Source organism: Macrotis lagotis, chromosome 1, assembly GCF_037893015.1.
Source record: "Macrotis lagotis isolate mMagLag1 chromosome 1, bilby.v1.9.chrom.fasta, whole genome shotgun sequence".
In the NCBI taxonomy this organism is placed as follows: Eukaryota; Metazoa; Chordata; class Mammalia; order Peramelemorphia; family Peramelidae; genus Macrotis; species Macrotis lagotis.
Window position 1 is genome coordinate 764,062,673 of NC_133658.1, and position 26,531 is coordinate 764,089,203.

Consider the following 26,531-nt stretch of genomic DNA (forward strand, 5'->3'; position numbering starts at 1 on the left):
CAACAGCTTTGATATAGAAAGAACAAATTAATGGGCAACACTTATACATATATACTCCATGGGGAAATGGGGAATGAAGTCTTCAGATGATTTATAAGAATAAAGCCTTTTGAATTGGGTTTTTAATATTTACTTGCCAATATACTAAACTAACTTTAAAGAAAATATAAACTACTAATAAAAAAATCATCTATTTTATTTTCATCCTCAGAATGTAGATTACTGTAACAAGGAACATTCAAGGTATACAGCTTCTATTAACAAACTGGAATATGAGAATGAAAGACTCCGAAGTGATCTTGCCAAACTTCAGGCTAATGAAAAATCTTCATGGACTAATCCAAATGCTTATGATGAAACAGTAAGACAAGCCTATCAAGCCCAAATAAAGATGAAAGAAAATGAAGATAGGTATGCATTTTTGTTTTTAGTTTTTTTTTTTTTGCAAGGCAATGGGGTTAAGTGGCTTGCCCAAGGCCACACAAGCTAAGTGGCTGAGGCAGGATTTGAACTCAGGTACTCCTGACTCCAAGGCCAGTGCTCTATCCACTGTGCCACCTAGCTGCCCCAGGTATGCATTTTAAATTGAATATGCAATATACATTTTTCATAGACAAGCTAAAATGTTAAATTTAATTTTAAAGAATTCAAACCATATTTTTATTCATTCACCTTAGGAACTAAAATATTACTATAGCAGATATTATACTTTTCTAGCTCTTAGGATCCCAGATTTAGAACTAGAAGACTTAGAGGTCATCTATTCCAAACTCACCTTGTAGATGAAGAAACTGAGGCCCAAAGAGAACCAATGACTTGTTTGATATCACACAGGTTCTAAGTTGTTAGAGCCAGAGTTTGAGGGAGGTACCATGACTCCAAAACTCCTAACAGTTTATGGAGGTTGAAGGCCGATGTTTGTTCCTAGAAGAAAGGGTAAATAAAGATGAGTGATTCTGGTACTGGCAAGAATGCATAATAAAAGTAAGAATTAAGAACAAAAGAATTAAGATAGACAATAGCCCTGAGACTTCTACCATCTCTTTTGTTCTTGCCCCAAGACTGTAGTGTTTGGCAACCATAAGAGAAAAGTGGAAGCTAAGGGAAGTATCATCACACCTATATAGCTCCCTTCCAAATTTGAGGTGGGACAAAGCCCCCCAAATTGTTGAGGAAATGAAGACTGATAATGGATCTGACATGAGTTAAAAGGCATTTCCTAAATCCAAGTCCAATACTTGACTGGACCTGGCAATTTGAATGACAACAAAAGAGTCCAGTCAGTCAAAAATCAAAACACAAAACAAACATAATCCAATATAAAAAGCTTCTGATGTTGTTTTGTTGGGGTTTTTTTGTTGTTGTTGTTTTGGCTACCAGGCTGCTTGCAACTGTAAGAGTTTCATGCCCCAGGACAAGTCAGACTAAAGATACAACCCCAGTACATTGTAGCAGAGAACAGCAAATAGCCTGAAAAGATAGAATAGCTGAAGACTAATAGATGGTAACAAAAATGCAACTCAGCAGACACTGCAATAAGGAACCAACAGGGCCAGAAAACATCCAATAATGGGCAGAGGCACAATGCCTATAGGGAGCAGCATCATATGACCACCAGAAAACATCACTGGCCCTGCAGCATTGGACTTGGACTTGTGAGCTGAGAGGGTTGGGGGATAGGGAGGCTCACAAGTCACAGTTTGAGAAGGCATGAACCCATAAAGTGTCTCAAACTCAATATAAGAATCTGGAGAGGGGCAGCTAGGTGGAGCAGTAGATAAAGCACCAGCCCTGGAGTCAGGAGTACCTGGGTTCAAATCCGGTCTCAGACACTTAATAATTAGCCTAGCTGTGTGGCCTTGGGCAAGCCACTTAACCCCATTTGCCTTGAAAAAACCTAAAAAAAAAAAAAAGAAAAAATCTGGAGAAGTATTATATAATAAACGAGGTTATAGGAAGAAAGTAGCAAATGATGATGTTAGCAAAGGGTGAAATCTTCAATTCATTGAGTAAAAAGGGCAAAGAATAAATCAAGACAGATATTTTATCTTTAAAAAACACTTAACAGTTAGCCTTGGAACAAATAACATTTGGAATATAGACTTTGTGTTCAGTGTAAACAGATATGTACAAGATGACTGAAAAATAACTGATTTCTTGGCAAGTAAATATATCCAGTTACCTACCCAATTATTCTTTTCTGATTCTTTCAAGTCAATTTAACACCTATCTATCAATCATTTGCTATGTATAGAGCAGTATGTTAAGCATCAGTAGAAATATAAGCATGTAGAAGATATTGTCTACTAGATTATGAGCACCATGAAAGGCTCTTATTTAATCTTTCTGTAATCCCCTATACCTACAGCAGTATTCTATATAAAATACACAGTTAAATATTTGTTGAATTTGTGGTTGCTGGAATTCCTCTCTCCAAAAAACATTATCTAGCAACAAGATATATAACATATATACATATATATATGTATGTATGTATATAAACATTATTCATGCTTATATACATAAACATACAGATCACTATAACATAAAATAGAATATGATATTTATATAAGAAAAATATAAAGTGTTAAGAGAAGCTTGAACTGGAAAATACCATTTTCTGACTGGGAAAATCAGGGAAGGCATCATTGAAAGATGTATTAAAAGATGATAAGGATTTTAATAGGTAAGGCTGGGAGGAAATGTATTACAGGCATAGAGAACAGCATGAACAAATTTGCAAAGTGGAAGTATAGGACATTAGCTGGTAGATTTAGGGCTGGAAGGGACATTAAAGGACTGAGGAAACTTAAGAACCAAAGAAATTAGGTACCTCTCCCAAAATCAAATAGGTAGTAATAGATTCTGGTTAAATCTCAGGTACTCTAATCCCAAATCCTGCCCTCTTTCTACCACACTCTAGAGACTCCTGTGGTAATTAGTCCTTTATTATTAGTGAGAAATAAAATTTATAAAGGTAGTAGACAGAGAGGTAGGGGAAAAAGAGGTGGAGTCAAGGTGGTAGAGGAAAAAAGGTAGTTCCTTGCCTGAGCTCTCTGAATCCTTCTGAATGTCTTTAAATAATGCCACATGACAATTCCTGAAGCAGCAGAAACCACAAAAGAAGGGGATAAAATAATTTTCCAGCCATAGACAACTTAGATAATCAACAGGAAACTGCCCAGTGCAGACCAGGCCGGTGCAGACCAGGCCAGAGCAGACCAGGCCAGAGCAGACCAGGCCTGTGCAGACCAAACCTGAGCAGACCAGGCCTGTGCAGACCAAATCTGAGCAGACCAGGCCAGAGGTATTAGTTGAAATGAAGGGATGATATCTAAAAAAATAAAATTAAGGGAATGAGAAAGAGGAATACACAGAGAAAGGAACAAGGAACTATAGAGGTAAAGATAGGGGAACTAGGTTTGGAGAGGGCGTGAGCCTTAATCTCATCGGAATTGGCTCAAAGAAGGAATAACAACCACAGTCAATTGGTATAGAAATCATAACAGGAAAGTAGGGGAGGACATGGATAAGAGTGGGGGGGGGGGGACTGATAGAAGGGAGAAGGATGCAATAGTCAGAAGCAAAACACTTGAAAGTGAATAGAATAAATGGGGGGGGGAAGAATGGGATGGAGGAAAAGACATTTAGCAACCATAATTGAAAAAAATTGAAGCAAGTTTCTCTGATAAATGTCTCATTTCTCAAATATATAGAGAACTGAGCCAAATTTATAAAAATAGGGTCCATTCATCAATTGATAAGAAACCAAGAGATATGAACAGTTTTCAGATAAAGTAAACAAAGCTATCTATAGTCTTATGAGAAGGTACTCTAAACCATTATTGATTGGAGGAATGACAATTGAAACAATGAGGTTCTATCTCATTAGATTAGTTAATAGGACTGAAAAGGAGGATGACAAATATTGGAGAGGATTTGGGAAGAATAAGACATTGATACTCTGTTAGTGGAGTTGTGGACTGATTCAACTACTCTTTGGAGCAATTTGGAACTATGCCAAAAAAGGCTATAAAACCATGCATATGCTTTGAACAGTGTAAAAAGAGATAAAAAAAAAAAGAAAAGGATCTCTGTTTTCCATAAATACTTAACAGCACTTTTATGGTGTCAGGGAGTTGGAAATTGGGAAGATATCTCTCAGCTGGGGAATGGTTGAACAAATTGTGCTATGTAATTGTGTGAAATACTATTGTGCTATAAGAAATGATGAGCAGGAATGCTTTGGAAAAACATACATGAGCTCAAATAAAGTGAAATATATTATGTACAAAGTGCCACCAATATTGTAAGATGATTAACTATGAAGGACTTAGGTATTTTCAGAAAAACAATAATCCAAGATAACTGAAGGATTTAAGATGAAAAATGCTATCCCATCCCCAGACAAAGAATTGATAGTTGTCTGAATACAGATTGAATCACATTTTTTCAACTTTATTTTTCTTGAGTTTTTTTTTTTGGTCTATGTTTTCTGTCACAACAGGACTATTATATTTTGCATGACTACATATGTATAACTTATATCCAATTGCTCACCTTCTGAGGGGAGTGAGGAGGGAGGAAGAGAGAGAGAACTTGGAACTCAAAGTTTTAAAATACGTTAAAAACTTTTTTTACATGTAATCAGGGAAAATAAAATACTTTTCATTTTGTTTTTAAAAAAGAAAGGTAAGGTAGTGCTAGACTTAAATATCAGAGGAAGAAATCTCTGTGAATGAATTTAGTGGAGAGTGATAGAAAGAGGGAGTCAATAATAGGTTTATGAGTAGAATTACAATCAAATTTGTGAATAAGGAAATCTGACAGCAGTATGAAGAATACAGTCCATAGAAGGAAGATAGACAGGATGATGAATTAGCAAAGCATTGCTAGTGTCCCAAGAGTAGTAATTATGAGCCTTTTTACTATGTTTGTGGCCTTGGCAATCGAAAGAAAGGCATGATGCTTGAAAGAATAATAATAATGGTTAACATCTTCATGGTGATTAAAAGTAATTTAACCATCACAACCCATGAGCCACATGATGTGGCATTACTACCCCCATTGTTTGCATACCCATAATTTCACTCATGTATGAAATGAAACACCTAGTGAAGAAATTCCTTCCATCATTGCAGATTGATACCTCCACTGCAACCAATAGTCTTAGAATTGCCAGAGTCACTGAGAAGTTAAGTGACTTGTTAATAGTCAACAGAGGGGTGGGTAGGTGGCGTAGTGGATAAAGCACTGGCCTTGGAGTCAGGAGTACCTGGGTTCAAGTCTAGGCTTAGACACTTAATAACTACCTAGCTGTGTGGCCTTGGGCAAGCCACTTAACCCCATTTGCCTTGCAAAAAAAAAATAAAAATAGTCAACAGAGACCCTGGTGCAATTTGAATTCAGGTCTTTCTGACTTTTAAGACTGTGTCTCTCTTTTCTTCTCTCTTCTCTTCCTCCCTCTCATTTCTCTCTTCTGTTCTTTCTCTCTCCCTTCCTCCCTCCTTCCCTCTCACTCATTTCTTCCTCCCCTCCTTCCTCTCTCTTCCTCCCTCACTCCTTCTCAAACTCATTTCTCTCTCCCCCTTTCTCTTTCTCTTCCTTCCACCTTCCCTTCCTCCCTCTCTCTTCTTTCTCCTCTCTCTCTCTCTCTCTCTCTCTCTCTCTCTCTCTCTCTCTCTCTCTCTCTCTCTCTCATCTTTCTCTCCCCTTCTCTCCTTCCTCATTTTATAAGTGAGAAAACTGAGGCTCAAAAAAATTCATTAACTTGTCCATGAGCACACAGTTAAGAAGTGTTGGAGAAAGTCAAGTCTCACCTGGCTCAAAGCCCAGTGAAACTAAAAACACACACACACACACACACACACACACACACACAAACATCTCTCAAAGGAAATTACAAATCAGGAATTCTTACCTTGGGGTCTATGAACTTGTTTCTTTAATATGTCAACAATTATATTTCAGTATAACTGACTTCTTTTGCAATTTTATTTATATTTATTTATATATTAACATATTTATATTATATATTTTAAAATATTATTCTGAGCAAAGGCACCAGCCAGTTGAGAGAGAGATTTGAGAGTGATCAGTATAGAAGCTATGTGGTTGATGAGGTTATAAAGAGAGGATAAAAGGAAGAGAAGTCAATGACAGAGTATTGAGAGACTCCCATGTCCAATGGGTTCTAGGAGAATAAGAAGCCAGCAGAGGCAAAAAAAAAAAAGGATATGATGAAATGCATCACAGTCTGTCCTGAATATCCCCTCCTCTCCAAGCTTTCACAGCTTGATTCCATCTTAGTCTTATCATGCCCCTTAAGAGTAAACCTCAGGGTTCTGTTCTAGCCCCTCCCTTTCTGCATTCTCTCTTGGTGACCTCATCAGTCACACATCAGAATTCAAATATCTCTGCAGATTTCAGTCTTTCAAATCTATACTGGATGAGACAATTTAAATGTTTAATAGGTTAAAACTTTTAAGTTTGAATACCTTAAAGCTACACTAAGACTTTTGGGACATCCAGTACATAACAATCCTAAATAATATGTCCCATAGACATCACACACTTAGCATGTTTAAAATTGAATTCATTAACTTTAAAAAAAAAAAGCATACTCCTCTTTTTAACTTTATCTTCATGATCCTAAAGTTAACCTGAATTCTCTCGTGTCTCCATTTCCAGTCAGTTATCATTCTTGTGATTTCTACCTCTATAGCATTCATCCAATATCAGTGTCCCTTATGCACAGAACCTTGTTTATAAAGTACAGGGGGTAGGGGAGAGAAATAGCTATTTGTTTGTAAACATCTGGGAAAGCATCAGATAAACACTGCTATCACAACACCAGGCATTACTATTTAAACTAAAAAGATTGTTACTGTGCAGTTCAAAAACCACACAATTTGGGATAGTTTAGATTGTTCTTTCCTTCTTTCCAAGCAAAGAAGAATGTGTTAAAAGTGTCTAATAAAAAACAAGACAGTAGGGTCTAGAGAAGCCAAGATGAGATGCAAACCACTCAGCAGGAGATGATCTTAATAAGCAGTTTGAACCACAATTTTTGCTGCTGAGCTTTGTGTCCTGCCAGTTTCAGTTGTTGAAAGTTTCATTAAATTTGTTTTAATGCCTTGTCTGATTTCCCTGTTCTTCAGTGACCTGATTTTTAAAAGAACCAGCATTTCAAATGTACTGAATACATTATTACCATGTAAAATTCACTATTGGGAAAGAGTTGTTTGAGATATTCAAGGGCCCTGAAATCACCAGTGGAAGACTGGAAAGTAGATGTCGCTCAATTAATTCTAGTTAGTCCAAGTACCTCAGCAAGGATGAATATTAAGGACTAAATGGAGCTACTGATAATAAGTTCATAAATGGAAAATAATTTAGAATTATATATTTTTCACCTTTCAATTTCAGCTAGGAAAGAAAAACAAATGTACCTTTCAGTTCAACTTGCTATGTTAACTTATCTGATATTAGTCTATCAACTTAGCTGTTGTCCCTTTCCCCCCATTTTTAAATTGACAAGAATTTATACAATATAGTATTTAAAGAATACTTTCTCTGCTTTGAATTATGATGCCCTTTTTTGGAGGGAGGGTATTTTGTTTGTTTTTTGCTACCTCACTTTTGTTGGAAGTGTATTTCATTTGTTTTTGTTATTATAAATGAAACATCTATAGCTGTATGGTATAGACCCAGTAGTGGTATTGCTGGATCAAAGGGTAGGCACATTTTTGTTTGGGCAAGTCATTTTACCTCTCTCAGTCTCACTTTCCTCATCTGTAAAATAAAGATAATAGTTGTTGTAAGGATAAAATCAGACAATGTTCATAAAGTACTGTGCAAAGCTTAAAGATATATAGATATGTATGTTTAAATGTTATCAATTATTGTTTCTGCTGCTGTTATTTTTGTTTTAGGTCAGTAACACTTGAACAATCCTCATTAGAAGAGACCAAAATCAAACTGGGTTTGTCCTCTAGACTAAAGCTCTTGTAGAGTTCCACCTTCCATTTTCTTTCTTTTTCTTTTTTTTTTGTTTTGCACCAGCAGTGGTACCTCAGGAGTGCACCACTTCCAAGAATTCCTAGCTTCCTTCTTAGTACAATGAAGGCATGCATCACAGCACTACCTTTGAGAATCACTTTTGCATGTGCTTATATTGGTTTATTTGTGTATATGCTATATTTTCCTAGTAGAATATAATGTCCTTGGAGTCAATTACTCTTTCATTTTTGTCTTTATATCCTCATTTAGTAGACACTTAATATTTTTTTTATTATGCTGAACTGAAATTCACCCAGATTCTCTAAAGCTGTGGTAAACAAGAACAGAACATATTGGAAAATTCGATGTCAATTGAGGACCGACCCAAACCCACAAGATGTAGTTAGAACCAGATTCATTTTATGATTTCAGCAAATCAAATAAAAAGTCTGTGAAGCAATATGGTGGAATGAGAAAGAAAATGAATATGGAGTCAGGATAGATCTGAATCCCACCTTTTCCATTACTAATAGTGGGACCAGAGACATATTAACTCATGTTTCAGAATCTCAGTTTCTTCTTGCAAAAAAAGAATATTTACATTACCAAGTTCAAAGGTCATTTTGAAATAGCACATATAAAGTAAGTAGGGTAGGTCAGTAGTATAATAGAGCACCAGACTTGCAATCAGACATGAATTCAAATCCAGCCTCATACACTTATTAACTATGTGACCCTGTGCAAGTAACCTAACCCTGTTTACCTCAGTGATCTCATTTATAAAATGAGCTGTAGATAGAAAAGGCAAACCACTCAATGTCTTTGCCAAAAAAATGGGGTCATGAAGAGTCAGATGCAACTGAAAAATATCTAAATAAGAATATAAATACAAATATGGCATTCCATAAAATCAGAGCTGCTGTGGCAGCAGTAAATTGTTATTGCTTGTTAAAATTAAGTACCTTCTGATGCAGTCTTAAAGACTGAAAAATCCTTGCAGCATCCAGATAAGGTAGAAAGAATCTAAACATGTTTGAAAGATGCCAGAATGTGAAATCTGATCAGAGACTTAGAAATAGTTCTTTTCAAGAGAAATTATAATGACAGGGACAACAAAAGTAGGGAGGGACTGGTTTTGTCAAGATAGATTAACACCTTATGGGACTTTCAGGAAAGTGCTTTTTGTTGAAATGTTTAAAAGAAATAATGCAAGGGAGAGAGTATTCTTCCATCATCAAGTAGATTCCTATAGGGCACTTTAACATGAACTTGATGGGCCTCATCAGGACCTCCACGGGCAGAGGAAAGAGGGGTCCTCTTGAACCCAGAAATTGTCTTTCTGATGAAATTCTGCAGAGTTTTAATCAACAAGCATTCATTAAGCAATTAATGGGTCCCAGGCACTGTGCTAAACCTTGATGACAGACAAAAAAAAATGAACGAATTCCTTCATTCAAGGAGCTTACAATGTATGGAAAGGGCAACCAGAGCACACCAGTTCATGAAGTATTCCAAGTCTTAAGAATTATATTTATAAAACTAACCTTTAAATGGATGAACTTAACATATTTTATGAGAGGTGGTTTTAATGAAGTGGTTGTATAGTTATATTTTGTGAAATAAGAAATGGAATTTTAAAGTGAAATTATTTTTTATTTTGAAGATTTATAATCTAGTCTTCCCTTCAGAAGGTCTCCGTATTTTATTAAACTTGCAATGAAATGAAGGTTAATGTATTAATTCTGATCAAATACATAAAAATCAGTTTGAGCAATTGAAACAATTATCTTGATAATTTAAGATAAATTACAGTTTTTCTTTAAATCTCTAGATAATTAAAGTAACAATGTTTTGTTTTACTTGATAATTGCCCTAATTTTCCACTGTGCAGTATCGACACAGCCTAATTCAAATGAAAAGATTCAACTTTAGATTATTTGCAGATGTACTGCGCAGTTGTTATAATTCCATTTGAATTGTGGGGTGTTCCTCCTTATTGTGCACTTCATAAACCATGTTATTTCAGTTTAATTTGCTGTTTGGTTTCCATGGTAATTATGGTTTTGGAGAATGGAAAAAAGATACATTTCTAGATAAGTAAAAATGGAAAACATGTTGGGTTTTTTTAATGTGCTATTTTATAGATGTCTCACTTAACTTTTATTGCTACTTCTATGCATAAATTTGAAGATGTTTGCATAATAAGAAAAATATATGTGCATAGAGACCATATAGTTATATCTTCTCTGGTTAAAAACTGAAAAGATTTCATTATTTATGATTTATGATATACTACTAAAATGTGCTAGTCTTAAAATTAGTGTTTATACACTGAGGAATTAACAGTTTCAAAAAAATGATTTTTCATATTTTTAAGGTCTTCAGCTATTTTAATTAAATTCAGCATTGTTTTGGGACATTAGTGTACAGGAAGATAGTCACTTGAGCTAAAACAGTATACTCTGGTAGTAGCTTTCAATAAATGGCAGGAACCTTATATGCTTTTCAGGCACACTAATTTAATAAAATTTAAAATCTTGAAGTTTCTTGTCTATCCTAGCAACTTATGTTTAATTATAAGCAGATTTCATTACATTAAATAGTAAATTAATCTTAAAAGTACATTGACACAACTAAACAAAAGCATCAAATGAATCTATTAATTGTAAATTATAGAGGTTAAATATAATTAAGGACACTGCTAGAGAATTAAATATCTAATAAGGATCTGTCAAAGACAATAGGCTAAGCTAGTTTAAACAGCTTTTTAAAGAATTAAATTTGTATTGAAATTTGCAATCAAAGGGGCGGCTAGGTGATGCAGTGAATAGAGCACCAGCCCTGAAGTCAGGAGTACCTGAGTTCAAATCTGACCTCAGATACTTAATAATTACCTAGTTGTGTGGCCTTGGACAAGCTGCCTTGCAAAAACCTTAAAAAAAAAAAGAAATTTTCAATCGAATGACAATGATTATGATTAAAAAGAAAAAATTAAAAAGAGGTATAGGCTTTCCCAGGACTAAAATATGTTTTGTTTTGTTTTCTTTTGTAACAATGATAAAAGTTCACTATTTCATTATTAATATGTTTTAAAGGGGCAGCTAGGTGGCACAGTAGATAGAACACCATCCCTGGAGTCAGGAGGACCTGGAGTTCAAATTGAGATTTAGACATTTAAATACTTAAAATTTAATTTAATTACTAATAATTGCCTAGCTGTGTGACCTTGGGTAAGTCACTTAACCTCATTGCCTTGCAAAAAAAATTAAAAAGTGTTTTGATACCTTAAAAACAAAATAGAGAATTCATATAATTTTTTTTTAGGTTTTTGTAAGGCAAATGGGGTTAAGTGGCTTGCCCAAGGTAGCTAGGTAATTATTAAGTGTCTGAGACCAGATTTGAACCCAGCTACTCCTGACTCCAGGGTCGGTGTTTTATCCACTACGCCACCTAGCCACCCCCATATAATTTTTCAAAAACATTTTTCAAATAAATATTTAACTGAAGCAAATATTTGTATAAATTACCAGGCTATTTAATTTTAATTTTACAGATAGAGATTTATACAAAAACATAACTTGTTGGCTAGCAAAAAGAAAAAAAGTATTTGGAGTATCATATCCTATGCAAACTGTGTGACTGTTTTTGTTATGTTTGTTTGACTACTTCTAACAACCAAACATTGTTTTTTTAATTGTATGTGTATATATATTTTACTTTTTTTGAATAAGAAAATCAATATGTAACAAATTATTCCTTTACTTTTGATGAGAAAAGTTCATAGTTGCAATTTTTTGAGCACTAAGTTCTCAATTGTAACAGGTTAAGAAATTCTGTAATATTCCCATAAGAAAAAAAATTATCATATTCTTAAAATCCCATACAACCTAGAGTTTAGTAACAGCACTCAATTCCAATTTTTCAGCTAAAGGAAAAATAGTTCAGCACCTTCCTGGCCCATAACAAAGTGCTTAATATATGCTTTTTGAATGAATGAACATCCTTGATACCGGAATGGACTTCCAGAAATATGGAGCCTCATTATTGATACTACAAGGCTTTATTCAATTAAGTCATTCTTTCTGCAAATATGAATTACTTCTTTTGTTCTGTAACCAAATAGTTTGGAACCAAATTATAGAATGGATAAGATGGGGCAGGGTGGGGAATTGGACTTTGAATACCTTCAACATCAGGAGGTTGAACTACATGATCTCCAGGGTCACCTTGATAACCCCCAACCATCACTTCTGTAAATCTTTTGAATCTATAAAGGGAAAGGAAACATTTATATAGAACCCACTTTGGACCAGCTACTGTGATTAGCACTTTTTATCAATACCTCATTTGAACTTTATCTTTGATCCATGATGACCTTTTAGAGTTTTCCAAGTCTCATTTTTAAAAAAGAAAAAGTCTCATTGTTAAAAAAGAAAAATTGGTGAGCAGGAAAGGGGACAAATATACTCAAAAACGAATGTGATCATTCAGAGAATAAACTAAGGAGTCTTAATGCAGACCAAAGCATACTAATTTCACCTTCAAAATTGATTTTGTTTTTGTTCTTTTTCTCATTTTTTTTCTTTTTTCCCCTGATTCTTCTTTCACAATAAGACTAATATAGCAATGTGTTAAATGTGATTGTACATATATAATCTATATCAGATTACTCGTCGTCATGGGAAGGGGGAAAGGAAGGGAAGGAGACAGAAAAATGTGGAATCAAAATCTTACCAAAAAAACAATGTTGAAAAAACTATATAAGTAATTGGAAAAAATTAAATTTTAAAAAAAGAAACAAGTCAAAAAAAAGAATGAATTTGATGTAAATATAAAAAGCATCAATTAAAAGAAGGTTTTACTAAGCTTATTTCATAAGGATGTTTTATAGTGAATACTGCAGATAACTCAGGAAGAGAAAATTTTGATATGTGCAATACTTGAAGGTATGAACCATCAAAGAGATAGAAATCCTTCATGGATAAAATGGTAGAAATACAATAGTAACAGTGACAATTCCCCTTTCTCTTGTAGACTTATCCAAGATTGTGAAACAAATTTAGGTGTGATAACTACATCATCACCTATGGCATTTCAGCCCCAATGTAACATATTTCCTGTCAAAGATATTGCAAGCTCTTTGGGGAATGAAGATGGAGTCTATCCACTGGTGAGTTGCTACTTATTTGAGTTTTTCTCCCTTAAAAGAGTAATCACTATAAATCCCAAATCCCACTTTGGAAAGTTATTGTGTGATCATTAGCAAATTACTTGATCTCTGTAAGCATCATTTTCTTCATCATCTGTACAATGAGAATAATAATATTTATACTGCCAACTCTGGAAATTTGTTGTGAAGCTCCAGAGGATAAAGGGTTTTTCCAAATCTAATGTCCTATATAAATAGTCAATTTTTGTAATAGTCAATTTGGTTAAACTTAGCTACAAGTATACTATAACATAATTTGGGATCATTTTCATATGAAATAACCACAACTAATACTTATTTCTATTAAGTTGTATTTTTATTAAAAGAGTTGCCTCCTCGAATAAACTGTAGTACATTACATACCATCGCTAAATGGAGAAGAGAACTCTAATCTTGACAATATTATTCCCCACCAGCAGTTGAAATTAATCCAGTTTTTTTAGTCCTTCATTTCAGTTAGTCTGTCAGCATGAGAAATGGTACATTGTTGGATAATTTGAAAGTTGTCCAGAAGCTTAGAATACATACTTGAGGGGCAGCTAGGTGGCGTAGTAGATAGAGCACAGGACTTGGAATCAGGAGGACCTGAGTTCAAATATAACCTCAAACACTTAATAATAGTTACCTAGCTGTGTGACCCTGGGCAAGTCACTTAACCCTACTGCCTTGCAAAAAAACCAAAAAAAATACTTGAGATAGATTCGATACCATATTAGATTTGTTTCTGGTTTCATGAGCATTACTAACTCAAACAGAGCATTGTCAACCATTTCTTGTGCAGTTTGTTAATATTTCAATTACTCTGTCACCTAGACTCTATGAAAATGTCTGCATATATTTTTATTTGAGCAGTTAATGTAAAAATATTATTAAATATAAAGAAAAATAAGTAAATGGTATAATCATATACCTGCTTTTCATAGTATTTGTTTTTTAGAATTGTGTTTTTTCTGAAAATAAGTAATATTTTCCTTAGTAAGGTATATTGACTTTGAAACCTGCATGTGTAGCATTCAAAACATTTTTGATATATTATTTAATGATTTTTATAATCTCCATGGAATACAAGTATTGTATGTAAATGCTAATATCAGACTAGGCTTAATTAGATGATATATTATGGGAGCTCAGATACACAATACTTTTCTCATTTGAAAAGAAATGTGTTACTCTTATTTTTGGTAGACATAAGAAAGAGAGACTGAAAAAAATGAGGTAGCATACAAGGAGGAAGAGATCTTAATCTAAAACTTTTTGGGATTATGGATAACTCTTAAAGATCAGAAATAAGAAATATAGATAAACCAGTTTTAGTTTTCATTCACTTCCACAAAATTGATTACATTCTTCGAACAAGAAAAAAATAACATCAAAGCAAAATCAATAAAACATGTCCCCATATTTAAGCTCTGAAAATTATTATGGGCACTTTATAAATTCTTAAACAAACTCACTCTCTGCTTTAAGTGTTTTCCAAAAATTAGCAAATTTGTTTTTCAAACAGAAGATAAGAATGTTAATGATATCAGTTTATACAGTATCATTAGAATATTCTGCTTCTAATCACTCTTCTGAGCTCCAGTCTAGCATTGTCATCTAACAAAACCATTCTATAGACATTTCAAATTCACTTTGTCCAAAATAAATTACTCCATTCTTCCAGTTTGCCCTTCCTTTGGTCTCATCTGTCCCTATGGAGGATGCTGTCTTTCTTCTAAAGGCTTCCTCACCTTTTCACTCTTTCACTATCCTGTTCACTTCTATCCAATTTCTAGTCATGTCAGTTCCACAGCTGTTTTTACATCCTCATACAGCAGCCACATTAGTTTAGTCCCTTACCACTTCTCACCTGTACTATTATGCTAGCCTCCTAATTGATCCACCAGATTCAGTTATCTTCCTCTCTCCAAACAATCCTCTGCACATTTTGCCAAAATAACCTGAAGCACAGACCTGAGCGAATCATTCTCTTCCTCAAGAAACTTCAATGGCTCCCTATTGCTTCTAAGAAATATAAATTTTTCTGCATAGTCCCATATATCCATAGAGGGCATAATTAGAAACAATAAGTAGAAGTTGCAAAGAGTGAAATTTTGACTAGATACTAGAAGAATTTCCTAAAAATTTAAGCCCCTTACAATCTGGATACAGCCTGCTTTTCCAGATTTATTTTATATTACTCCCCTTTAGTTATTTTGTGTATCAACCAAGCAGGACTATTTTCTGTTAGCATTGCATCTTCTGTCTCTGAATCTTTGTACAGTCCTAACATACTGTTTACCATTCTCATCTCCATCTCTTAGAATCTTTAACTGTCTTTTAGACTCTTTTCATGTCTTTTCATGTCTTTTCCTGTCTTCCCCTCCCCCTCCCCCTCTGTCTGTTTCTGTCTCAGTCTGTCTCGTCTCTGTGTCTGTCTTTCAGTCTCTCTTACTTTCTTAAAATACTTTGTATTTGTCTATCTTTCCAAATGCTAAAGGAACCTAATTGAATGTAAATACCTTGAAGAGGACTTTTTCTTTATTTGCCTTTGAATCCCTAATACCTAATGCATAACAGGCTCTTAATAAATGCTTGTTGATTGAACAGAAGCATGTTGTCAGCTCAAACATCTCTCACATATGTTCCCTGGTCACTTAACTTGGAATAAAGTGATAGCATCTTCAAGTATATGAAGGGCTGTCATGTGGCAGACTTGCTTCACTTGGTCCTGATGGGCAGATCTTGCAACAAGGGCAGAACTTGCAAACAGGCAGATTTCAACTCACCTAAGGAAGCATTGTCTAACCATTTTAGCAACATCCAAAAGGGTGGCCTTGACTTGCCCAGTGTCACACAGTAAGTGACTGAGGTTGGATTTGAACTCAAAGATGAATTTTCCTTCAGGCAAGGCACACTATCCACTGCACCATCTGGCTACCAGGGAAATTTCCTTTTTTTTCTTTGTGAAGGGCAGGGCCACCTTGGAATGGGTTCATCCCAAGAGATGAACTGGTTGAGGAATTACATGTAAGTCATGAGAATCTCTGAAAGTTTTTCAGCAGTTAATGACAAACAGATCTAGAAATATAGAACATTGTCTGTCGTCACCAATATGAGGGATGAATCGGAGAAGGGAGGATTGAGGTAGGAAAACATTGTGCTCATTCAAATATATTCTAGTAAGGGTGGTATGGCCAGAAGTAGAGTCTATGTTTATAGAGGTAGAATTGATAGGACTTGATGAGTGATTGGATGGAGAGTTTATGATTTCTAAAGAATAAAGTATATAGGGGGTGGCTAGGTGGCGCAGTGGATAAAGCACCAGCCCTGGAGACAGGAGTACCTGGGTTTAAATCTGATCTCAAACACTTAATTACCTAGCTGTGTGGCCTTGGGCAAGCCACTTAACCCCATTTGCCTTGCAAAAACGTAAAAAAAAACAGAATAAAGTATATAAATAGAAGAGAGATAAGAGCAAGAGATAAGAGTAGAGTAAGGAGACAATGTTTTCTAATGCCAAGGAGGAGAGAATATCTATAAGAAAATACAGTCAGAAGTTGGAGAGCTCTGGAAATATGAAGACTGAAAAAAAAATATTGTGGTACAGGGGAAAGAGCTGCATCTGGAGTCAACCAGGTTCAAGTCTTGGTTTTACCAATAATTAATACTTATGTGACATTGGGGAAATCACTCCTCTGTAAAATTAGGGAATTGAGCTAGCTGATGTTTTAGATCCCTTCCATTTAAAAAAAAATTCTTTTAAAAATGTGGAAGCAGCTAGGTGGTGCAGTAGATAGAACACAGTCCCTGGAGTCAGGAGGACCTGAGTTCAAATAAGACCTCAGACCTGAGTTCAAATAGGACCTCAGATACTTAATAATTGCCTAGCATAGTGACTTTGGGCAAGTCACTTAACCCCATTGCCTTAAATAAAAATTTAAAAAGATCCCTTCTAACTCTAAATCTATAAACCAATTAATAATTTAAGAGGTCATTAACAATCTCTGACAGGGGTTTCCAGGGAACAAGTTAAAGAATGTATGGGGTTAAGGCATAAAGTGAGGGGGGAGTGAAATTATCAGGTATAGATAGTTTTTTCATGAAATTTAGCAGGGAAAGGAGAGAGATTAGATAGCTGGGTAGATTGGGTAGGAGAATCAAGGGAAGTATTTTTTTTCTTTGAACTGGGAAAACTTGAGCAAGTGAAAGGCAGATAGAAGAGAACCAGTGGAGAGCAAAGAAATAGAAGATAAATTAAAAAAAAGATGACTGCTGTAAATCAAGTTCATACAAAAATAAAAAGCAATGGAAAAGAGTGCAAGGAAATGATTTGGCCTTAAGGAGAAGAGCTCATTCTCCTATTGTAATGAGGCAGAGCAAGGAGACTGTTTTTAATGATGTCAAGTATTAAGTAATTGAAGAGAAAATCTGAGGGGCTTCCTCCAGATGGCATCAGATTTCTCAATGAATCAGGAAGCTAAGTCATCTTTTCAATTTGAGAGAAGATCTTGTGGTTGAGGGTTGGAAGAGAGAGGAAAAGGTGTAGAAATGAAAAGAAGTTGATAAAAGTGGTTAGGATAAATAAGAGAGTGAACAGGATTTTCTAGAAGGAGAAAAAAATCATTCTACTTCATATAATTTTAAAAAATACTCCTATGTAAAACAAAAAAGTTTCCACAGATGCAGTGGAAGCTGTAAAAATATTGACTATGGGGAAGTATCAAAATTAGAAGGAACTTAAGAGGTCATTTAGTTCAAATCATACCTGAACAAGAATTCCCCTCCTCTTAGCAGATGTTTCTGGGAGTCCTCCAATAAGAAAGCATCCGTCTTATACCATTCAGACTTCCATTTCCTCCAAAGGGGAGGGCATTTCACTTTTGGATCACTATAATAGCAAACCCTACCTCAAATTAATCCAAAATTTAGCTCTTTGCAAATTCTATTCATTGCTTCTAGATCTGCCTTCTGGGCATAAAGCCAAACAAATCAAATCCCTCTTTCACGTGATAGTACTTCAGATTGTGAAAGCAACTATTGTGCATGTACCCTTTCCCACCTCCCAGTCTGGTGTTCTGCCAGCTGAACATCTTCAAAGGTGTGGAGGAGGAAAGCAACCAACAGGGTTTTGTGATAGATCGAATATGGAGGAAGGGATCAGAGTAAAAAGTCAAACAGGATATCAGGTACAAACTGAGGAACTGGGAAATTCATAGTCCTGACAAGAATGAAAAAGGTAAGCTTAGAGAGTAGTTGAGCTGGAGAAAGGGTTTCATTGGGAAGGGAGGAAAAAGCCCAGAAAACAAAACCCACCCATAAATTGTTTATCTTGTCTTCATAAAGCTTCATAAATCTTTATTCTTGACGAAGCATTATATACTCTTCCTACACATAGATGACATATGGAAGAGATACAGACTACAAAATAGAAAAAGAGTAGGGAATGCTCCAATTCTTATGAAAATATCTTTAAAAAGAATTAAACACAATAATGTTGAATCTTTTGAGTGTTGGCTCTTTACCCTTGGGCTTTTTATTAATTTTTTTCTGAGTAAATTTGGCAACAAACAATCTCCAAATAGATCCATAACTTAAAAAATATTTTTGCATGACCCATTTTGAGGAGGGATTGGATTGCCATAAGTCTCTAAGGACAAAAAAAGACTTTTCCCAAAATTCTGTCACTGGGGTGGGGGTGGGGGGTTGACACTTACTTCTGGAGATATTTATTAATCAATCTACAAACATTTATTAAGAGCCTACACCATGCTAAGTACTGTAAAATGCAAAAACAAGATGAAATGATCTTTTCCTTCCAGGAGCTCAGATTCTGTCTGGGGAGATGATTTGTACACATAAATACTAAAATATATACAAAGTGAGCACAAGGTAATTTCTTGGTGAGGAAAATCTAATAGGAGTTATAACCTGGACAGAGTTTTGGAAGAAGCTAGGGACTTCCAAATCTGGTGAACAACTAATTCAAAGAAAAGAGGGGGGCGGGGATGGAATGTCATGGGCAAGATAGGTTCATGCCAGATTTCAAAAGGTTTTCTTTGCCAAATAGAGGCATTTGCTGGGAGAGAGCATTACTCTTAGAATAAAATTTGTATTTTGTCCTAGGAGCAATAGAAAACCATGAAATGTTATGAGTAGGGGAGTGAGGTGGTCATATTTGTGTTTTGGAAACATCACTTTGTTGTCTGTGGAAGGTGAATTGAAGTCAAGGAAGACTGAAGGCAGAGATGTCCATTAGAAAGCTCTTGCAGTCATCTTAGTGAGAGATATTCATAATTATATGAATGGAGAGGAGATGAACATTAAAAAAGTTATGGATGTTAAGGGTAAAAGAGGTTCAGGGCAGAGGGAGAAGGTGAAAAAGTTGAAAATCTTTTCAATATTTTGAAGCTAGGTAAAAAAAGGGGGTGACCACAAGTAGAAATAGGGAATTTCAAAAGAGGAACATGAAGGAAAGAGTTCTGTTTGGGATGCTGAATTTTTGATGCTTAAAAGACATCAAATTAGAATTGTCTAAGAGATGATTTAGATCTGGCTTTCAGGAGAGACAATGGTATTGTAGATGTCTATAGAGAAATAATCATTGAACCCAGGAAAGCAGATGAAATTTCCTGATAGAATATAAAGAAAGAAGAGAGAGGGCCTCAACCAACCTTTGACTTACACTATGCTTCAGGAAAGATGCAGGACAAGAATGATCATCCAACAACCATCTAATAAAGAGTAGTCTGAGAGGTAGGAAGAGAACCATGACTGGGCAGGGTCTCAAAAACCCCACACATCAGCCAAAAGGAGAGAAAATTAGATAAAGTGATCACCAGTATCAAATGCTGTACACTGTCAGGAAGGATAAGAAATGAGAAAAGACCTTTAGATATAGTATCTAGAAAACACTGGAGGCCAGTTTCTGTTAAGTGATGATAACAGGAGTCAAATTTCAAGTTTAGAAAGAAAATCAAGATAAGAGGGGGCAGCTTTTTTTTTACCAGAAATTGGACTATGAAAGAGGAAAGATAGGATAAGAACTTGAGATGATAGATGATTTTTTAAAAAAATAAAGAACTCATGGAATGAGATAGCAGATAATGATTAAAAATTAGAGAAATGGAATAAGGAGATGGGGCAATATATGAGGAAATGGGAGGGAATGGGATCAAAGGTACAGGAGGGGATTGGCACTGGTGAAGAGAGGTCATCTCATTAGAGATTGAAGGAATTCATATTGGAATAAAGAAAACAAAGGGATGATGTCAAGGTGTTTTAAATGTATAGTAGAAGAGAAGAGGGTGCTCATAGGGAATGACTTTATATAGTATGAAGTGAAGGTCATATTAGAAGGAAGGGAAGGGATGGCAAAAGGAAAGAAGGGGCTTGGAACACCCATTGTAAGGAATGCATGGGTACCTATCTCTAGTACATTAAGTCCTCAAAATAGCTAACCCAGATTCAAAGTGTTCTCTGGACCCTAATGTTAGTTTTTCTCTAAACAGTCAGATGACACAATTAGGTCAAAGGAAAGAAATTTAATAAAATATCATTGTAAAAAAATCGGCACAGAACATTTCTTCCCATGACCCTAGGGCACATTCTCCCACAAATATTCATACTATCAATAGAGAATGGGCACATATAGGGATCATTCATGAGGGTACTCCAGCCTTGTGGCCAAGGCAGAAGGGCAGGTCACTCATACCTCTGACCCTGGAGGACTAACACTGTCATTTGGTTAAGTCATTACACTGCTCACCTTGCTGGGTGAATGGTTTCCCTGGACACTGTTCTGCTGACCCCTACTGCTCTGAACCAAGAATCTTTGTCAGTCAAATGTTAACCCCATAGTCACATAGTGGCTTCAGGGAATGTTGGTGCCCTCTGAACCTTCCTTCCTGTTACTGTCTTCTTATTTCTTCAGAGCCACTGTCTGGCCACCTTCCTGAGAAGTTTGATAGCCCTTTAGTCAGAGCCACCACCATACCCTGCTGATAAAAGTAAGGAAAACTGCTCCCAATTTAAGAGCATGTGTTTTCTTTTTATCCCCTGTGTCTGAGATTGAAATCTTCTGTTAACAGATAATTAACTTTTGGTTAAACATTCCCAAGATCCTCTCTGGTTTCCCATGCAAGTGAATTTGAGCCAAAAAGGGGGGGGGGGGTTATGATTATCCATTCATATATCCCACAGTCTTAACTTCATTTTACATATCTGCAAGTACCAAAGTCCCATAGCTTTGGTATTGTATTTAGGGCAGCAGAAAAAGTTCAGTAATTGTTTTATAGGGTGAGTTGTTCTTTTAAGTCAAGTCAGTTTCTGTGACCAAATTTTGGGGTTACTTTGGCAAAGTTATTGGAGTGGTTTGCAATTTCCTTCTGAACCAGCTCATTTTACAGGTAAAGAAATTGAAGCAAACAGGGTTAAGTGACTGGCCCAGCGACTTGCCCACACAGCTAGGAAGTATCTGAGACCAGATAATTAAGGTCAATTACCGAAGAGTAAAATAGTTGTCTTAAGGGCCTAGTCAAGATTAGATTACACAAAATTTTAATGGATCCAATTGACACACCTTTACTGGACTCATTGGCTGTGGAGGAGTAGAAGTGAAGGAGGTGGACAATAAAGGCAATCCAGGACTGGAATTCAGCAAATCATGAGTTGCAATGAGATAAGGAAGTAAAGAATTCTAGAGCAAAAACCTAGTGAGAATAGATGGATGATGAAGCATAGGGAGAAATATCATAGAGGAATTTATTGTTAGGGATATTTCAGAGTTCTTAATTATAAAAGTGAAGCACCTTAATTATAAAAGTGGGGGCGGGGATGATGTACTCAAGAGTTTGCCCATCTCTTTTCAATGGTTACTATGAAGTCAATCAAAAACAGTGAGAGATCAGTCTTTGACAAATCTATTTAACTTTTGAAGCAAATCCTTCCCACAATAGAAATAAACTATCCTCTGTTGGAATAGGCCCTCCTTAAAATATATCCTGAAAGTTATTTTTATTTTCACTTAGGAGTGGCTTTTTTTGATGAGAAAACCTGTTTGCCTACTTGGGAGTGTTCCATTGCAATAATTGGTGTTTCTATTCTATTTATCTCACCTTCCCCCTTTACATAACTGTGCCTGAGTTGCTCTAAAAGAAATGTTTATGTTATATTCTTAGATGATATAATGCAAATCATGGGCTTTGTAAAGTATTTGACTGTCTCTTCGGGATGGATTGTACCATATAAATGTGGGGGAAAAAAACCACATTGTTCTTGCTTTTCTCAGCTGACTCCTTTTTATTTTTTTGGTTCAGTCTCCCCCAGAGATGTCATTCCCTGCTTCTTTGGCAGCACAGCATTTCTTTATGGAAGAAGAGAAACGAGCGAAAGACCTGGAAAAGCTTTTAAATACACATATAGATGAACTGCAAAGACATACAGAATATACTCTCAATAAATACACCAGACTAAAACAAAATAGACATATATGAGCCTTTAAACTTTTTTATCTGCTTCCCCCCCCCAAGAAAAAAATCTCTGGCAAAACATTTGCAAAATTGATGAATGAAACTGAAAAATCTTGTTCTGTTTTCCTGAGTAAGTAGTTACTGCAAGGCAACTACACAATAGTATTCTGTTCTATAAAGCTGTTTGCTTTATTGCACTAATGTCCTAAAGTGTTCTGCTATAGAGTTGCCATAAAATAAACATGATTACTATCATAGAGATTTTTCTAGTTTTAGAAGTATCTTGGAATTAACTATACAGCTCTTTTCCCATTTGAATCATGTACACTAAAAATCTAATTCCTCTATAAAGACAAAAGGGAACTTAAGGACGGACAAGCATTTTGAAATATAAAACAATCTCATATAGCTCAGTTGAACTAAAATTGAAAATGTGAGATTTTTTTTCATGTAAAAAATTTAGATGTTTGTGTTACTTTAAAATATGAGCATTTATTTTCACAGAAAATACTGATACATTTCTGTGTTGCATTTCCTTTTCTGATGATCCTATGACATTAACATTGTGAAGGTCATATAAGATGTTCATGACACATTTCAAATGTGCTGTGTTAAGGCTACCTGAATGAAATACTTCCTGTTACTTCACTATTCATGTGAACATGAACAGTAAAGTTAACTCTACCAAAATATATCCATCCCAATTCTATTTCATTTTCTAAAAATATCCTTTGGACAGGAGTTTGACTTTCTTGAGTAAGTACCAAAATGAATTTTCCTGCAAAGGTTATGACTAACCACATCTCCCAGAGGTCTTAAGTTTTTTATTTTCTATTTAAAAAGGCTGAAGATCAAGATGGAAAATTTAAGGGGGAAAGCACTATTATTATAATGGTAAAAGGCTTCAATTCATTCTGCATAGTAATAAGGAAGTACAGATGTACACAAACAGATGGTTAAACACCACAATATTATCTTAGCCATATTGTATTTACTGTATGTTTTATGGTATAACCTCTAACAAATTAGATTATATCAACATAAGCTTTATATAACAAGAAAAATAAAAGTTTTGGACACTTCATTTCCTGGTTAATTTTTTAACCTTAATATAAATAAAGCAAATTCAACAGTATTCAGGGTTGTCTTTTGAAGGGTAAAAAGTCTCAATACACATATTTTCCTGTATCCAAAATCTGTGCTAGTATCTTTCTCTTTAGTGTAAAGACACTTTAATTAGAAATTTGTCTGCTAAAATGGAGATCTGAACAACAATTTTCTCTATCTCTATAAAGCTCTGAACTTAGCAGAGTAATTATTCTTTTTAATGTGTTAGCCTTTATATAGAAAGATAACATTAGTGACACATAATCTTGAGGGTAATCGCTTTGGATTTTTTCCCCAAGAGATGGATTTATATATTGATGCATATTTTTTGCATTTTTTGGATGGGTTGTTCTGAAAAGAAACATCCTTTAATGTACTTAATTCTTAATTTCTTATTCTCAGTTTTTCATGATCACCTCTTACAAGGAAAAGATGATTTAAACTCAAAAAATAGTATCCAAAAGGGTCTTCCTCTTCTCTTCCTTCCATCTCTGACCCTTTAGGATTATATTAGGGTACAAAGTTGGATCAAAGTGACCCCAGATATGAGGGTTTGAGATCAATCAGAAGTAGGTGGTAGGAAGATGAAAAAAATGGTTACTAGGTTTTTGATCTTCATAGGGAAAAGATAGTTTAAGTTTGTACTAGGTAATAAAATAACCACAACTTGAAAGAGCTTCAAAGCAAACTCCCTTCAATACAGCATACATTTATTTAATATCTACTGTTTTCAGGATGCTGTGGTAAACATTAGAGGAAATAAATTTTAGCTACATCAATTCAGCAAACACTGAGCATTCCAATTCATAAAAGGCACTTTGCCTAGGTCCTGAGAATTTGGCATAAAATGAAAAAATTGTTCCTGCCCTTGAGGAGCTTAATTCCTTTTGGGACCTTCCCAGAAGGCCCACCAATGGCCCCAGGATACAGACCACTCATCTCCCAGGGTCTTTTTGAGAAAGGCCTTCCCAGCTGGCATAAGACCCAGATCTGGTTCTCTGGCCTCTACATTGCCAGGCATTCTATACTGCTCAATAGGCCATCCCAAGGCCAAGGTTCCGCTTTTGACTGAAATCATCCCAGTTAAAACTACTGCCTGCTGTGAGGAGGGCTTCTTTATTGCCTCCCAGAACACAAAAGCATCACCTGCCTCAAGGGAGGCTGAAATAGTCTCATCATCTTCCTCCCTCAGAGATCCTCTGATTTTCTTCCTGGATTCATTCCTCTGTGTTTAAAATATTCCCAGTCCATCATACTCATATTTCCTGATGTCTGATTTCTGATGCAGTCTTCATTCCCACAGTGAAATCTAATTCCTCCACCCTTCTGTTCTTTTCCAGAACATCTCACCCTATCTCATTGCCTTGGTGAATCAATTCAACTCTACTCCGTCCTCTACTCTTGTCAATTCTCCTATTGCCCTATCCTTGACAAACCTCAAACCTGGGTTTCCCTAATCTTGCTCCTATTCAATGTTTGTGTTACCTTCAATACTGAATGGAACTGGGAAAAAACCATCAAACTGATGACTGGGTCCTCTGCAAATCTATTTTACATATTCTCCCCTGGCTCCTCGCTACAGTAAGACAATCCTTTCATATTTTCCTAATCAATTCATCCTTCCATTCACCATAATAGCTATTCCAATTTTTTTCATCCTTTCTAAGCATTCTTTCATCCTTAGTTAAAGATCTTGCTTCATACTTCCCTGAAAAAAGTGAAGCCATTTTCCTACAACTCCCTCTGTGCACTGATTCTTTCTTCCTTCATTCCTATCTCGAATGAAGAAGTGACCGTTTTTCCCAAGGTAAACTCTTTGACCAGAATACTTAATCCCATCTCACCTTCCCTAGTAGATTGCCCATCCTTTAATCTTCATTCACTCCCTCTCTTCTTGCTCCTTCCTTAACCTACATATATACTCATGTCTCCTGCATCCTTAAAAAACCCTCACCTAATACAACCATCCCCACTGACTTTTTTTTCTGTATCTCTTCTACACTTTGTGGTTAAACTACTTGCAGAAGCCTCAAATAATAGGTGGTGCTTCTGTCTTCAAAACCCTTTATAATCCAACTTCTGGCCACCTCATTCAGCTGAAACCTCCCTCCCCAAAATTGCCAATGATCTCTTCATTGCCAAATCTAATGGATTTTTCTCAGTCCTTATCCTTTTTAACTTTAAACCCTTGACACCATTTTCTCCTGAATACTTTCTCTTCTCTTGGTCCCTCCCCAAGGAACTCCAGAGGGCCTTGCTCTGGGTCCTCTTCTCTTCCCCTTGCATATTATTTCAGCTTGGTGATTTCATAAGAGATAGCATTTATACAGCACTTAAAATTGTTTATACATCATGATTTTAATCACAAGTTTAGGAGGTAGGGAATATTATTTATTTCCACTTTACAGTTGAGAAAATTGTGGAAAACATAGGTTGTGACTTGCCTAGGATCACACAGCTATTACATATTTAAGGAAGAATTGTAAATTAGGTCTTCCTGAATAGAATCCCAAACATTTTTCTTACTAGCTATAAAACTATGAATCTTTATATCCACAGGTGAGATTGAGTAGCTTTCCAATAATGAAGTCTTATTAAGTTTACTAATACATCATCCTACCTCAGAAATGGCTTCAATTCTAAATCATTCGGCCCTGATTGGGTGATTAGCATTTCTCTCTGCTAGCCCATATAGTTGACAGAGGCTCAAGAGAACCGACACTCAGCAACTGAAAATGTTAGACCATTTCAGCTTAATCTTTTAA

General features: G+C 35.5%; 1 protein-coding gene across 5 annotated transcripts in view; it reads left to right on the forward strand.

The window, feature by feature from the left end:
* DEUP1 (deuterosome assembly protein 1) overlaps window positions 1–23,743 on the forward strand; it is a 116,102-nt gene extending 92,359 nt beyond the window's left edge. For 2 of the 5 annotated variants that reach the window (XM_074216445.1, XM_074216446.1), the window contains 3 exons: window positions 212–411; window positions 13,036–13,171; window positions 22,507–23,737. In XM_074216445.1, coding sequence (XP_074072546.1) covers window positions 212–411; window positions 13,036–13,171; window positions 22,507–22,683 — 513 coding nt within the window. In that variant the 3' untranslated portion in view covers window positions 22,684–23,737. Of the gene's footprint in view, window positions 1–211; window positions 412–13,035; window positions 13,172–22,506 lie in introns of all 5 variants that reach the window. The other 3 variants (XM_074216448.1, XM_074216449.1, XM_074216450.1) reach the window with 2 other exon arrangements.
* The last annotated feature ends 2,788 nt before the right edge of the window (window positions 23,744–26,531 follow it).